The following is a 14,308-nucleotide window of genomic DNA, read 5'->3' as shown; positions in this document are numbered from 1 at the left end:
TTTATTGATTGATGCTCAAATCATAAACAAGCCATTGGTATATTGTGTCCCTGGGCTGGTGCAGAAAAGCCAGATGAGTCCATCAGATAATACTGTTTATTCTGGGAAGAAGCATCAAATAACTCTCTGAAAATGCTAAAGTCCAATCTACAACCCTGAATAAACAAGCTCTCTGCACCAGCAGCAATCCTGTTGGGTTCCTGCTAACATATTTGCCTCAATAGGCAAGCTTGTGAGCACATACCTCAGTCACGAGCTGCCTTGTTGCTGGCCTTGGCATGAAATACATGGTCAACACACCTTTTGCCTTTGGCTTCCTCTTCTGTAGGTTTTTAAACCTTGACACATGGATGAGGATCACCAAACAGAAAACACCATTTGGTGGTATCATTAGGCATCCCCTCCCAAGCAAGACAGTCACTCCAGCACTTCTTGTAAGTGTCTTTATTCTACATAGAAGACTTCAAGCATTCACAATCCTCTGAGCATACACAAGGAGAAGTGTGGACCCCTCTCTGCCTCCCTTCACCTGAAGCTTTACTTATGAACCCTTCAGGGCCTGTCTCTGGAAGGAGGGGCGCTGTGTGCACGTCTTCAGGAGGCTTGTGCCCTCCATCTAAGAACTCTCCCCCTTCCTGTCCTTCGTCTGCCTCATTCCCACAGAGAGGCGGGAGACTGGGCCCCGTGGGTGTCCTTGAGCTACTTCCATCCAGAGCAGGCTCGGACTGGCACTGCAGGGGGAGTGTGCAGGTGCAGGCCTGTTTGTTACAACACCAATTCCGTTATCAGAGTGTGAGCTCTGAGCCTGGTCTGAATCAGCCATTCCCGCGTCATCCTCAGAGTCTGGGCTATCAGTCCCACCAAAACAGGCCATGTTTCGTGGACGCCTGGGAATCTCATCAGAGCGCACACACAATAGGTGGTGCATCTGAGCTTCACAGAGAAGGGCTGGCAAAGACTTTGTCTTGGGCAAGCTGCAACAATTTGCGCAATCCGTGGCACCCACTATAGCTCAAGTGGTAGGTTGAAGTGCATGAATATGGAAGCCTCAGTGGAGGTCACCATAACCTATTGTGATGTAAAAACCCAGGGAGGGTAGCTTGTTGCTCTGATCAACAAGCCAACCAGAACGTATGAACTGTAGTAAGGCTCTGGGGCAGCGTTTGATCTTGGGTTTGCACATCATGATAAGCCATGGCAACTAGCTGGGGTTTGAATATTCAGTGTGATGGCTGGCACACAACCTACCTTGGCTAGTGCAGCTAACTTTTGCTCATTTAATTCATGGCAGGTGCTGCTGATCGTGTGAACCAGTTCACCATCTTGGTTTTGCGTCATCAGCAGGACCACAGGCATGCAAAGCTGTTGCTGGCTTTGATGAGATCCTGGGCAGGTTGCTCCTATTTATTTTATTCATTTAAAATTGTTGTATCCCGCCCTTTACAGTGTCTCAGGGCAGTGATGACATAAATAAATTATCTTCCATGGTTCCCTGCTAGCCAGCCCTCCTTTTGCTTCCTTCTTCAACCTGGCAGTAGTGATGGTTCCCCTTCCTGCTGGCCAAGCTGTGCTGACAAAGGGAAGATCTGAGGCAGGCCATTTTAGTGTAACATATTTTTCATCTGAATGGTTCAGTAGCAGTGATCTGAGCCAATCAGATGCCACCTTAGGGGAAACATGGCCAATGAGGGCAGAGGAGCAGCAAAGATCTTTCCATCGCTCCTGTGCTGTCATTAGCCATGTGCCCCCAAAGGCAGCGTGACAGGTTCACACCACTGCTGCACAAACACGAAGGAGGGGGAAGTCCTGTTCATCCGGAATGGCATGCTAGAGGGGTGCCCTCTTGCCTCGCCGACTGATGCCGCATTCCCTATTGCAGGCAGGGCTGGAGGAGGAGGAGGAGGTGGCCCTGCCATGGCTGAGCAGCTGCTGCCACCATCAGGGGGCCCTTTTGGTGTCTGTCTGAACTACAGGGCTCTGGACCTGTGACCACAGTCTGGTACTTGTGGCACCGTTCTAGGAACCTGCCTTATTCTGCATTGGACTGCCTGTTCCATGGCCAGGGTGCATCACAACTTCAACAGTTTCTGACCATGGGCCATGCTGGCTGCAACATGTGGGAATTACACCCCAATGTATTTGGAGGGCACCAGGTTGCTTAGCCCAGGGGTGCACTGACAAGCAGCAGCTCTCTGGGATTTTAGAGCTGTTCTCATCACCTGTTAGCTGAGCATTTGACTGGAAAGGTTGAATGACCCTGGCAGCCTCTGCATGGAAAGTACCCTATTTTTCCATGTATAAGATGATACTTTTTCTTAGAAATATTTACCTAAAAATGGAGGGCTGCCTTATACATGGGGCGGGGCGGGGGCTGAGAGGATAACCGTGAGCACGCTGGAATGGGGGGAGACTGGCGCGATTGTGGGTGCTATTGTGGGGGAGACTGGCACGGGCGCAGGCGCGCTCAGGGGGAGGTGGGCGCAGGCACAATTGGTGGGCGTGGGTGCGATTGGTGGGGCATACTGGTGCAGGTACGTGTGTGCGAGGAGACAGCGGGCACGCAAGCCCAGCAGCTTGCTCGCTCAGAGATCGGTAAGAAAAGTGGGGGCGGTCCTATACATGGGGGCATCTTATAGTCGGAAAAATACAGTAATCCTGCCCCTGTGAGAGGGACTTCCCTTGCTACTTGCATGCAAAACTATCAGCATAGGATTAGGCTGGCAGGGGAGGAACTAAGTTGTGTTTTCCTGTCCCTCCAGGCTAGGTGATGAACCACAATGGGTTCCCTTGGTCCTGCTGAGTTTCAGGAGCTCTTTTGCTTGGGAAGCAGCTAGTAAGCCCAGCTAGTGGTTCTCCCAGCTTTGTCCCAATTTAATTACTGAGATAGAGATGAGCAAAGACAACAAGGTGCATATGCCCCATGAGTCTCTGTTGATTTTGCTGTCCTGCAGCTTAGAGGACTTAGATGGTGATTTCTAAGTTTTAACTAGAGTGATTTCACCTCTGTGTGTTTTCCTTCGGCAAGAAAGCTTTATATACATTCAAAGTAGCACCAGTTAAATTTGAGGAAGTCAGTCAACAACTTTACCACAAGGGGGAGCCACACACCAAACAAAATTTCCAGCGGCAAATGTATTTACCTACAAACTTTGTAAGCCAACATTATAAGCCTCTTATTTCACACTCTTACATGTAAGTGTTTCAGCATTCTGTCCTGCCTTTCCTAATGAGGGTCCCCCAACCCCACTAGAAGTAGGCAGTCCTCATGAAGTAGCTGAACAGAAAGCAAACCGTGTGTTCTCCATTTTAATCCTGCTGCTGCAAGCAGAGCCAAGCTCTTAGGTGTGCATTGGGAAACTGCATTCTTCTAACATTTGCACTTCAGCTTTCTGTTCTGGGTAAATTTCCTCATCCCTACTGCAGCTTCAACTGCAATTATTTGTGGGGACAGGGGGCATCAAGGGTAGGCATACTGGCTCATTCTTCAGCAGGGGCCCACAACCAAAAAGCCCCTGGAATTCCTCCTCCTCTTCATCTATGCAGCCTGCATTTTCACCTGCCCCTTGCTCTGAGAAGAAGACACAGCAGATGCCACTGCTTCTGCCTGTCAAGCCAGCAAGTGGCATCAATGATGAGAAGGAGCAGAAGGACCAAGAAGAGTTGTTGACAATGGTGGTGAGAAGGTGGGCTCTCTGAGAAAGCAGGCCCACTGAGGGTATCTTGCCCTAAACCGGAAGCCAGTCCTGGGAGCCAACACAAGGCACTGACTGGAGAGAAGTGTAGCGACAGGTATGCAGTAATCACAATTCCAAAGCCATTTCATAGATCACGTGTGAAGCAGCTCAAGACACACCTGAAAATGATGCACAGGTAGAAAAGATAATTTTTCTAGCAACCCCATCAAGATCTTCCGGATTTGTGCTTTCCAAATCATAACCCTAAGTTCCAGTTAGGAGAAATACCAATGGTGAGCACTTCATTCCACCAATGAAAGAGGACACATGTTTGCAAATCTGCATATGCTACTTTATATTGAGAGATACACATGTAGAGATAATGGCTGTAATTTAAATAGAAATGCTGCATGTTCTAGTGGGACTGGGGAGTCCCAACTGTGTAATGTCAGCAACAACAAAAACATTTCTCTCTGGCTGCTGAAACAAAGAACAGTTGCAGGGCTGGGGCTGGGGCTGGGGCTGGGGCAGTCAATATGGGGCTGGATCCAGAACTTCCTTGTATATGAGAAAGGGGTCCCCATGCGGTCCTAGTGTGGAGGTTGGGACCTGTGTGCCTGCTGGCCCCAAACTGCCCACTGACAGCCCTGCAAATAGAGGACTGTCTCTGTAGGCTCCGACAAGTGGACACCTTAGGAATGCCACTTCTAGTGATTGCTCCCCTGGGAAGCAAAAAGTTGGCGGCAGCCTGCCCGGTGCACTGCTTTCCAACTAGGTTTCTGTGCACATTTTCCTGCAATCATTTCAGGTAGCGGGAGAGCTTTCAGTGTTACTCTTTTCCACTGAGCACCTGTACACCTGGGAGTGTATTCGAAGGCTCTGCTTCATCCTCAAGTGTGGCAGAGTCAGTGATCACAGTATTGCATTTAGGGTGCAAAGCTGTGCATGTGTATACAGAAAAAAGTCTACAGTTCCCAGCATCTCCCATTCAGGCATGCTGGGAGATGCTCGCCAGTTATTCCTCACTGCTCGCCCCCCATCAGCCCAAGCAGCCTAGCTACTGGTGAGGGATGATGGGAACTGTAGTTCAGCAGCATTCCACCTCCCTGGTCTAGCAGTGAGTGTGTTAGAGGAGGACACAGGTTTAAATCCTCACCAAGCCTTGAAGCTCACTGGGAACCTTGACCCAGCCACTATGTCTTGGTGTTGTAAAGATAAAATAGGGAAGTGAGCCACATCCCTTGGCCAGGGATGCTTGGGGAAAGTGTGAGCCATATAAATAATAAGGGCAAGGTGTTCAACCCTCTTGTTCTGTATTTGTGGTACCTATATTCCCAGTGGTTGGCTTCCTCCTGGCAACTAATTGGATTTCCATCCTCCTTGTTTTAATGAAGCAGTCACTTTTCTGCTCGTAGCTCCTTACTGAATGCTCAGGGAAGACAGCTGGCCTCAGGAAGGTCACCTGGGGAAAGACACCTACACCTGCTGACCAATAACAAGCAGTCACAAATAATGTGAAAGAAGCCAGGCATTAGGACATCGTTCATTGGTGATTTCCTTCTAGAAACTAATAGGGTGGAATACTCAGAATAAAGTTGAATACAGTCTGTCCTTGCTGCGGGAGAGAATACTTTATTTGGAACTGCTTTCACTGGAACAGGTAGGGGAGACTGCCTGGATGTTGCATTCAAATGTTCTTGCTGTATGCCTTTCTTTCCTTCACCCTGTCAAGAAAACATCGCTGCTCAGTACAGAATATAGCAGGACTAGGCAGACTTCAGCCTTGTGTGGGATCTGTTTGGAGCTTTTACTGGATCCTTGAGATCACCCCGTAGGTGGCTGTATAGTTCAGGGCGGGCAGACAAATACAGAGAATTTTAAAAGAGTAAAGGGTAAGCACATATGCTGAAGCCTGGAAGTTCTTTTCCATTAGCAGAATGGAGCTCTCAGCCCTTTCACTCAAAAATATAGTCTGGATTTAAGCTGGACAGTGCTGGTGGAAGTGCACTTTCCTGTCCACTTCGTTCCATAGCAGCCCCTCCAGGCCTTTGAAAATGCTACAGGAGGAATCAGACCCCCAGCAATTGGGAGGAGGGACCTTCCATGAGCATAAAATTTCCTCTCATGGCGGCCCCTTTCTGGAGGTTCTGGATCCAATCCCATATTGACTGCACCCCCCCCAACTTTTCTTTGTTTCAGCAGCCAGAAAGAAATATGTTTGTTGTTGCTGCTGATGTTACAAAGCTGGAACTCAGAATCCCTTGTCAGTCTACAGCCAGTAAATCCTGATCTACCTTATGTCCACCATAGAATAGAGCACCCAGCGAGAGAAATTATCTTCCCGGATTTAGCTATAAAAAGTGCTGTCCTAAATTAGCACTGTAAATGTGACATTTTTGTGCACCTGGTCAGATGACATTATTCAGCACCAGAGAAGTTTGGGTCCTATCTATTGCCTTTCTGGGCAGCTGTGTTTATTTCTTTGCATACCAGGAAATCATTGCGCTTCATTTGAGGTTGCCATAAGTCTTTGCTCTTTATCCCTTTGCAGTATGCCGACGCAGCTGGAGGGTGCGATGGATACATTAATCAGGGTCTTTCACCATTACTCAGCAAAAGAAGGGGATAAATATAAACTCAATAAAGGAGAACTCAAACTGCTTCTTACCAGTGAACTTACTGACTTCCTTGCGGTAAGATTGGGTCATTGTTAAGTCTTTTTTTGCTGATTATTTATTAGGAAAGAGAACTGGATAGGATAGATTCTGGGGATCTTTGAAGAGTATTTCAAGAGTATTTCATGTGTCTTTTGTTCACCTAGAATTCAATCAAGCCATTTCTGCAACAGCAGCTATTCTGAGTGCACAAATTGCTGTCTCATGATGCCACCTTCCAGGAAAGGTTATGAGACAGGCTGTTTAACTTTGGGTAAACCTAGAGCCATAGTTCAGCAGAATATCTCATATGATCATTGCACTTGCCTCTTATGGGGTTTAACAAACTCACTGTCCGTGGGCCAAAAGAGACATTACTCTAAATCTTTATCAAGCAGCTATGTCTTTTGGTTTCTGCCTTACTCTAGAGTAGGTTGAGGGCACCCAAGCAAAGAAAGGTACAAGTAAAATCAGGTAATGATATCACTGCTAGGTTTTTTTTTTTTTTATGGCTGTTTACATGACAGCCACCATTTTTATGGTACAATGAAGGGGTGGATATGAAATTTTCCCTGGGTATGGCGATTGCCAAGGCAGTCACACCTAACATCTAGACTGAATTCAGTTGTGTAAAAGCTGCTTTTTTGTTGTCCTTTGTTAAACTGGAATCTGCTTCATCTACTGATTTATATATTTTAATGATTTATGGGCCTCTTTTCATCCATTGTTCTTGGAGCAGCTTACAATAAAACCACAAAGGAATAATAATAATAATATAAAATAGAAAAACTTAGCATTCAGATCACAGCAGGTAGCTCAACATTCAGCATAAAAAGAGTTTTAATAAAAAAAACACAAGACTAAAAGACCTGAAGCAATAGAAATTTTTCATCAGGTGCAGAAAATAAAATAATTTATTTAGTTTATATGCTGTCCAATAGCTGAAGCACTCTGGGCAATTTACAATGGTTTGGAAAAATGAAAAGAAAAAAAACCCAGTAAAATGCCATAAAATATTATTGAACCATGAAGGAAATGCCAGGCAACCCATTCTGAGTAGGGAGTTCTAAAAGTAGGGTGCCACAACAGAGAAAGCCCTGCCTCTGGTCACCAGCTTCCTGAGATTGTGATTGGGTATCACTTCCTTTCACATTATCCATCTTACGTCAATGGAGATTTGAACCTTTAGGTAGAGAAGAGTTGGAGGTGTTGCTAAGCACATCCTTTCTCCTCTACTGCCATCTTCCCATTTTTAGCATCGTGCTTCTTAATGTGCAATTCCCAATGCTTGGAACAGTCTCTTCTCTCCTTGTGTAACTAACTTCCCTCCCTCCAATCCCTCATTAAAACACTTCTTGCAAAGCCTTTTCTAGATCAGAAAAGGACCAACTTGTAGGCTTATCAGAATGAGCACCTAGTGAAGAGAGGGGATCAAAGACAAAAAGACGTGTGGCCCAAATATACCTGCATGTTTTAGCTTAAAACTCTTACTGCCAATAACCAAGTCTTAGAAGAGGCATTTTAACTTTTTGGAGTGGGGGAAAAGAACATGGAAAAACCAAGAAACTGTCAAACAATTTGTTATTGGGAGAAAGGGGGTGGACCAAGGAAGAGAACATGATCATGAATCACAGAGGGCTGGATTTGGACCCCAGATCTGAGGTTCTGCACTCCCAAATCCCTTCCATAGATCAAACAAGGCCAGCCTCAATAGCGAAGGTACCAGGCGCAGGCCTGAGCTTGGGCTTTGCAAGTGGCGCCATGAGGCCAGCTGATTGATGGCTCTGGCATTGCTTCTGTGCCAGGCACTTATGGGTGCCTTCTTTCAGCTGCACCCAGCTGTTCAGTCTAAGAATGTAAGAGCTGCTGTGCCCTGTCAGGCCCAGCCCCATTGAGTTCAGTGCGTTGCTTCCATAAATGTTCCATCTGGTTGTCTTTGTGAGTTTACAACCTCAGCCCAACAACAATAGCCACTCTCAGCTGTTTGCTTTCAGCATCTGCTACTTTACTTTCCATTCAGTCTTTATTGCAGTCAACAGACCATCCAAGCACCTGTTACTTGCAGCTAACACAAACTTGTCCAGTCTGGTGTTTTGCAGATGCTTTTGGCCTGCAGCTCCCAACATCACTAACCTTTGGCCAAACTGGCTGGGTCTGACTGGAATTCAAAGTAAACTGAGAGTGCTGAGTTGGGGAAGGCTGGCCTAATGCATGGCATAGCTCAGTGCCACCCCATGTGCAGTGGGTCAGTGCCACGCCTCTGCATCCTACTGGCATAGCTCAGTGCCACTCCTCTGCACCCCATGTGCAGAGCGTCCCAGATCAACTCCTGGTATCATCTCCAGTTAAAAGGATCAGGCAGTAGGTGGTGTGAAAGGCCTGAGACCCTGCAGAGCCGTGACTACTTGGGGAGACCAGGCTTCCCCAGCCTGCCACCTGCGCTCCTGTCCAGGAGGTTTGGACTTCAGTTGCATCAGCCCCAGCCAGTTTGGCCAATGGTCAGAAATGCTGGGAGTTACAGTCCAAAAGATCTAGAAGACACTGAGATGAGAACAAGTATATGTTCTAGAGATGTACCTGAGCTGTAGTTACATTGGCAGGTGAATGTCAGGCCCAGGTTTCCTTCCTGGCTGACCTTTCCTTGCCTTTCTTTCCCTTGGTTCCTTCTTGCTCCTCCTTCCAGCCCCAGGGGCATTTTCTGTGCCCACTGTGTGCCCTGTGTGCCCACATTTGAAGTTGCATCATAGGCACAGGGTGCCACTCCTAAACTTCCTCCAATTTCCCTTCAGACCTATTTAGCTGTTGCCATGTCAGGCGTAGTGTTCTTTCCCCCATTGCGTAGCTTGTGGCGTGTTGGTTGTTAGGCATGCAAATAGATAGGCGATGAGTACGAGGATTGGAGCAATGGATGCTAGTTTCTCCGTGGTACTAATGCTTCTCTAGAGCACAGAGAAATAGTGTCATTTTTGCCTAGAGGGAAGATATATTTTGGATATTTTTCTAGGAGACACTGTAGAGGTTTCCTGTTCCCCATCTCACTTTTCTGATGCTCTCTCTTCTGCCCACATGAGCAAAGTGGTTCAGGAAGATCAGGGAATGATCAGACCAACAGAGATGTGGCACATTATTATAGAACAGTCTTTTTCAACCTGATGTTCTCCTGATGCGTTGGACCCCAACTTCCATCATTGGCAGCCAATGGTTCAAGGATATGCAGATGAACAATGGCCGATACTTGGAAATATTCTTGTATTTTACAGGCTTCTTGAGGCCTGGAGCTGCATGGCATTTTAATCATGGGTTGACTGAAAATCCTGCAGACTCTAAATATAATTTCCAATCTGTGCTGAGTAAAGGCATTGCTGAGAAGAGCTCTCAGTTCAGGTCACATTATCAGTGCAGCGTGATTTGTGGCCCTCTATTTTGTTCCTAAATTATACTCTGCTGAAATTATTGTATGGAAAAGAAAGAAAGAAGGGAAAGATTTGATATATAATGGGGATCCTGTAGTCTATTAATCCTAAGGAACCCTGTAGTCTTAAAAATTGGCAGCTCAGTAAAAGGGAAAAGAAACAAAAAAAGGAACCTGTCATCAATTTTCTTGGGTTGGATTATCTTTGTCCTGTGTACCTTTTTATTAATATGTAATAAAATGGCCTGGTACTCAAAATAATTGTCTGGTGAAAGCTTGGTTTGCTTTAGACAGTTGCAGATTAGATAAAAATAACAACTCTTATGGCTTAAGGCAGGGGTGTTGAACCTCTTTCAGTCTGAGACCTAAATTCTATTTTGGAGGTGGTCCCAAGAGTTCTCATTCCAGAGCGGGGCAAGCTGAATTTGGCACCTGGGGTGCTACATCCCTGGTGTAAGAGCAAATCCACACACTCCTGCTTATGTGCTGATATGAAGGGCATTTTTACACATGAGAATTTAAGCAACTTCTGCCTTTGTCAGGTTGGAAATGTGCATGAAAAACCTGCATTAGCCAGAATGTTAATTCACACAACAAATGCCTCTCCTCTGCTTTCCCTAAAGCCTGAACAACACCTAGGAATCCTGGCATGATGGAAGCACTGAGGGATAGCGATTTGCAGGAGCTGGTGATCAGCCTCTCTGGGAAAGGGTTGCACTCCCTCTAGAGTTAGGAGCACTTCTAGACCACTAGAGACCCAAATGGCCTTGGTAGACTGGAGTGCCTTTCACCATCTTGACTAGTTTGCCAGGTGTAGCCTTTCCTGGATAGGGGTAGCCTTGCCACATGTTCTGGTAACACCCATGTTGCAGTACTGTAATCCATCACATGTGGGGCTGCCCTTGAAAAGTTTCAGACACTTCAGCTTAGGCAAAACTGTAGCAGCTAGGATTTTACTGGTTCATCTTGATGGAGCCATATTTTACCAATTCTTATGGTGTTATGCTGATCCCCCATGTGCTACCAAGCCCAATTCAAGGTGCAGGTTCTTACTTTTAAGGGTGCAGTCCTATATATGTATTTGGACAGAAACCACTCTCCACCCTTCCATTTCTAGTATGGCCTACCCAGCTGGCTGGAAGTATGTTGGCTTTGTAGGACATTAATTGGATTGCACTTAAAAAGTCAAAGTGCTTGCAGTCCAGATACTTGTGTCCTCCCATCCTCTATTTTCCTTGCTTAAGATGTTCAAGTACCACTAGAGCTCTATGTATTTACAAAAGAGAGGAATTTCTTTTTTGGATGCCCCAACTTTGGAATACCTTCCCAAAGGAGATAAAAAGGACATTGATTTTGTTTTATTTTCAGAGGAACAGTAAAACATTTTCTTTTGCCCATGGATTTTGGAATTTTAAAATTTAAAAACTGATGTATCAAATGTAATTGATTGTGTCTTTTAGTTTGGTGTATTATTGTGACATTTTAATTCTTTTAATATACTGTTGTACAAATTTTATATATATTTCTGTGTAAAATATAGCAGATTTCTAGTGGATTAAGTACAGCATATAAACACTAAAATAATAGGAATAATAATAAAATAAATAGCAAGAGGTTTAGATTTCAGACTCGTGTGTAAAAATGTCCTTGGAATACTTTCACAAGTACAGTAGATTCTCATTTATCGGAATGATCTAAGGGTTATTTCCAACATTGTTATTCCGCTGACAAAAGCAGTAAAGCTACATTGCTCTCTTCAGGTGATGCAATGAACTGTGATAAATCAGAGGTTTAGATGAACTAAGGTTCAGAAGATGACAGTTTTACAGTTTTTTTACTTAGAAGAAATTAGCTGAAAAACTTGGGCTGCAAGTTTCAGGCTGTAATCCTTTTCCCCTTTATCTGGGAGTAAGTGCCATTGAACTGAATGAGACTTATTTCTGAGTACAGATGCATGGATCCTTTTACTCCCAGTCCATTTTAGCTTATCCGGTTGTTCATTCAGAAATACAAGCCATTATTATTATTATTATTATTATAACATTTCTATGCCGCCCCTTGCCGAAACCTCGGGGCGGCTTACAACATGATAAAATACATTGAAATACAATAGTACATCATAAATTACCATTAAATATAACAATACAAAAAATACATTGATTTACCAATACAAAATTAAAATTATCAGTATAAAATAAAAATATAGGAGGAGAAAGAGAAGGAAGAAGAAGTTGCCCAGGCCAGATCATATGTTTTAACAATTGAAATGATGTTTAAATAAAAAGGTCTTTACCTGGCGCCGAAAAACCAGTAACGACGGTGCCAGGCGGACCTCTTTGGGGAGTGAATTCCATAGGTTGGGCGCCACCGCAGAGAAAGCCCTCCTCCGGGTACTTACTCTCCTAATTTCTTTCATAGAGGGTTCCCGGAGAAGGGACTCTCCCGCAGATCTCAAAGGGCGGTCGGGCATATACGGACATAAGCGCTCGTTCAGGTAGCCAGGACCCAAGCCGTTTAGGGCTTTGTAGGTCATAATCAACACCTTGAATTGGGCCCGGGCTTCAATGGGAAGCCAGTGAAGCTGATGGAGGACTGGAGTCATGTGAGCATAACGCCCCGTCCCCGTCAGCAACCTGGCAGCTCTATTTTGCACCAATTGAAGTGTTCGGACTGTCTTCAGGGGAAGCCCCACGTAAAGCGCGTTACAGAAGTCTAGGCGGGAAGTCACCAGCGCGTGTGTCACCGTCGCCAGGCAGTCGTATTCCAGGTAGGGGCGCAGCTGATTAATCAGCCGAAGCTGAAGGAAGGCGTTCCTCGCTACCGCTGTCACCTGAGCTTCCAAAGAAAGCTCCGGGTCGAGGAGTACACCTAAGCTGCGGACCTTATCCCTAAGAGGGAGTGTTGCACCATTCAGGACCAGGTCAAATCCACCCTCTCCGAAACCCGATCCGCCAACCAACAGGACCTCCGTCTTGTCTGGGTTGAGTCTCAGTTTATTGGTCCTCATCCATTCCCTTACCTCGGCCAAGCACCGGTTCAGCACAGCCACTGCCTCACCTGGATTAGTGGAGAATGAGAGGTAAAGCTGGGTATCATCAGCGTATTGATGATTCCGCAGCCCACACCTCCTGATGACCTCTCCCAGCGGTTTCATATAGATGTTAAATAGCAGAGGGGATAGAATGGAGCCCTGTGGTACCCCATGGCATAGCTGCCATGACGTAGAGACATGGTCCCCCAGCACTACCTTCTGGAATCGACCGTCGAGATAGGAGCGGAACCACTGCAAAGCAGTGCCTCCAACCCCCAATCCCGCAAGTCTATCCAGAAGGATACCATGGTCGATGGTATCGAAAGCCGCCGAGAGGTCCAGAAGAACCAACAGGGATGTACTCCCCCTGTCCTTCTCCCTGCACAGGTCGTCGTACAGGGCGACCAAGGCAGATTCAGTACTGTACCCGGGTCTGAAGCCGGACTGAAAAGGATCCAGATAATCAGTTTCCTCCAAGAGTGCTTGGAGTTGTCCCGCCACCACTCGCTCCAGCACCTTGCCCAGAAACGGGATGTTGGCCACAGGACGGGATGTTGGCCACAGGGTCATCCATTTTCCACATCCATCTTTACTTTTAAGGCAAAAAGTTTCTTCGTATTATATATACTTAATCCCAAAATATTCATTTTGTATGCTTTTAAACACAAAATACACATTTCATAGGTGTTTTCATACACTTTTGGATCAGAGAACTATATCGCAAAATTCAGAGAAGTCTGAAAAGTGAAGTTTAATCATGTATTAACTTGATAAGTACAAATCAGATCAGTTCACTTAAAAATGCAGACTGAACAAAATCCAGGTACATCCTTCCAAGTACACACACACAGGACTGTATTGTGAATCAATTTCATTAGTTAGGTTAATTTATTCTAAACCTTTTCATCAACTGAATTGTCTGCAATTAATCAGGCAACACATTTTGAAGACTGTTTCTTATAGGTGAAAAATCCTAAGCAGCAAGGGCAGTCTTAGAAGAGTGTAGAAGAGGGCAATCTTGCTTGGGTGTAGGCAAATGCCTCTTCATGCATGGTGCTTGTTGCCACATGTGTCTACATAATCTAAAAACAAGATATGCTTCTTTTTCAGAGGCATTCTTTTACTGATATGCAGGCAAACTGGAGAGTCAGTGTGCTGTAGCTGTTAAAGTATCAGAAAGGGATTTGGGCGATCTGGATTCTAGTGCCTACTCAGCCATTACTCCTGCTGAGTGACTTTAAGCCAGTCACTATCTCTCAGCCTAACCTACCACACAGAATTGTTATGAGAATAAAAGGGAAAAGAGAAGGAGTGTGTAAGCCTCCTTGGTTTTTCCCTGAAGGACTTTTTTTTTAAAGGGGGGTATAAATAAATGAAACAATTATTGACTAAAACTCTTGTGGTTGATCAAGAAAGGGAGCATATTTACTATGTGCATACAAAATCCTATGGCCTCCAGACCAAAATCCTGTGGCCTCAAGACCAAAATCCCAGAGTAGGCTCTCCTCTCCTCTCCTCTCCTCTCCTCTCCTCTCCT

At 45.5% G+C, this 14,308-nt stretch overlaps 1 protein-coding gene across 1 annotated transcript in view; it reads left to right on the top strand.

Annotated features, from left to right (window-relative positions):
- Positions 1–6,226: 6,226 nt before the first annotated feature.
- Positions 6,227–14,308, top strand: part of S100Z (S100 calcium binding protein Z) — an 8,998-nt gene continuing 916 nt past the window's right edge. The window contains exon 1 of the mRNA XM_044446617.1: positions 6,227–6,367. Coding sequence (XP_044302552.1) covers positions 6,227–6,367 — 141 coding nt within the window. The remainder of the gene's footprint in view (positions 6,368–14,308) is intronic.

Source organism: Varanus komodoensis, unplaced genomic scaffold (genome assembly GCF_004798865.1).
Source record: "Varanus komodoensis strain SLA01 unplaced genomic scaffold, ASM479886v1 scaffold5, whole genome shotgun sequence".
NCBI lineage: Eukaryota > Metazoa > Chordata > Lepidosauria > Squamata > Varanidae > Varanus > Varanus komodoensis.
The sequence above is the reverse complement of the archived record's forward strand: the minus strand, read 5'-3'. Positions and strand labels throughout refer to the sequence as shown.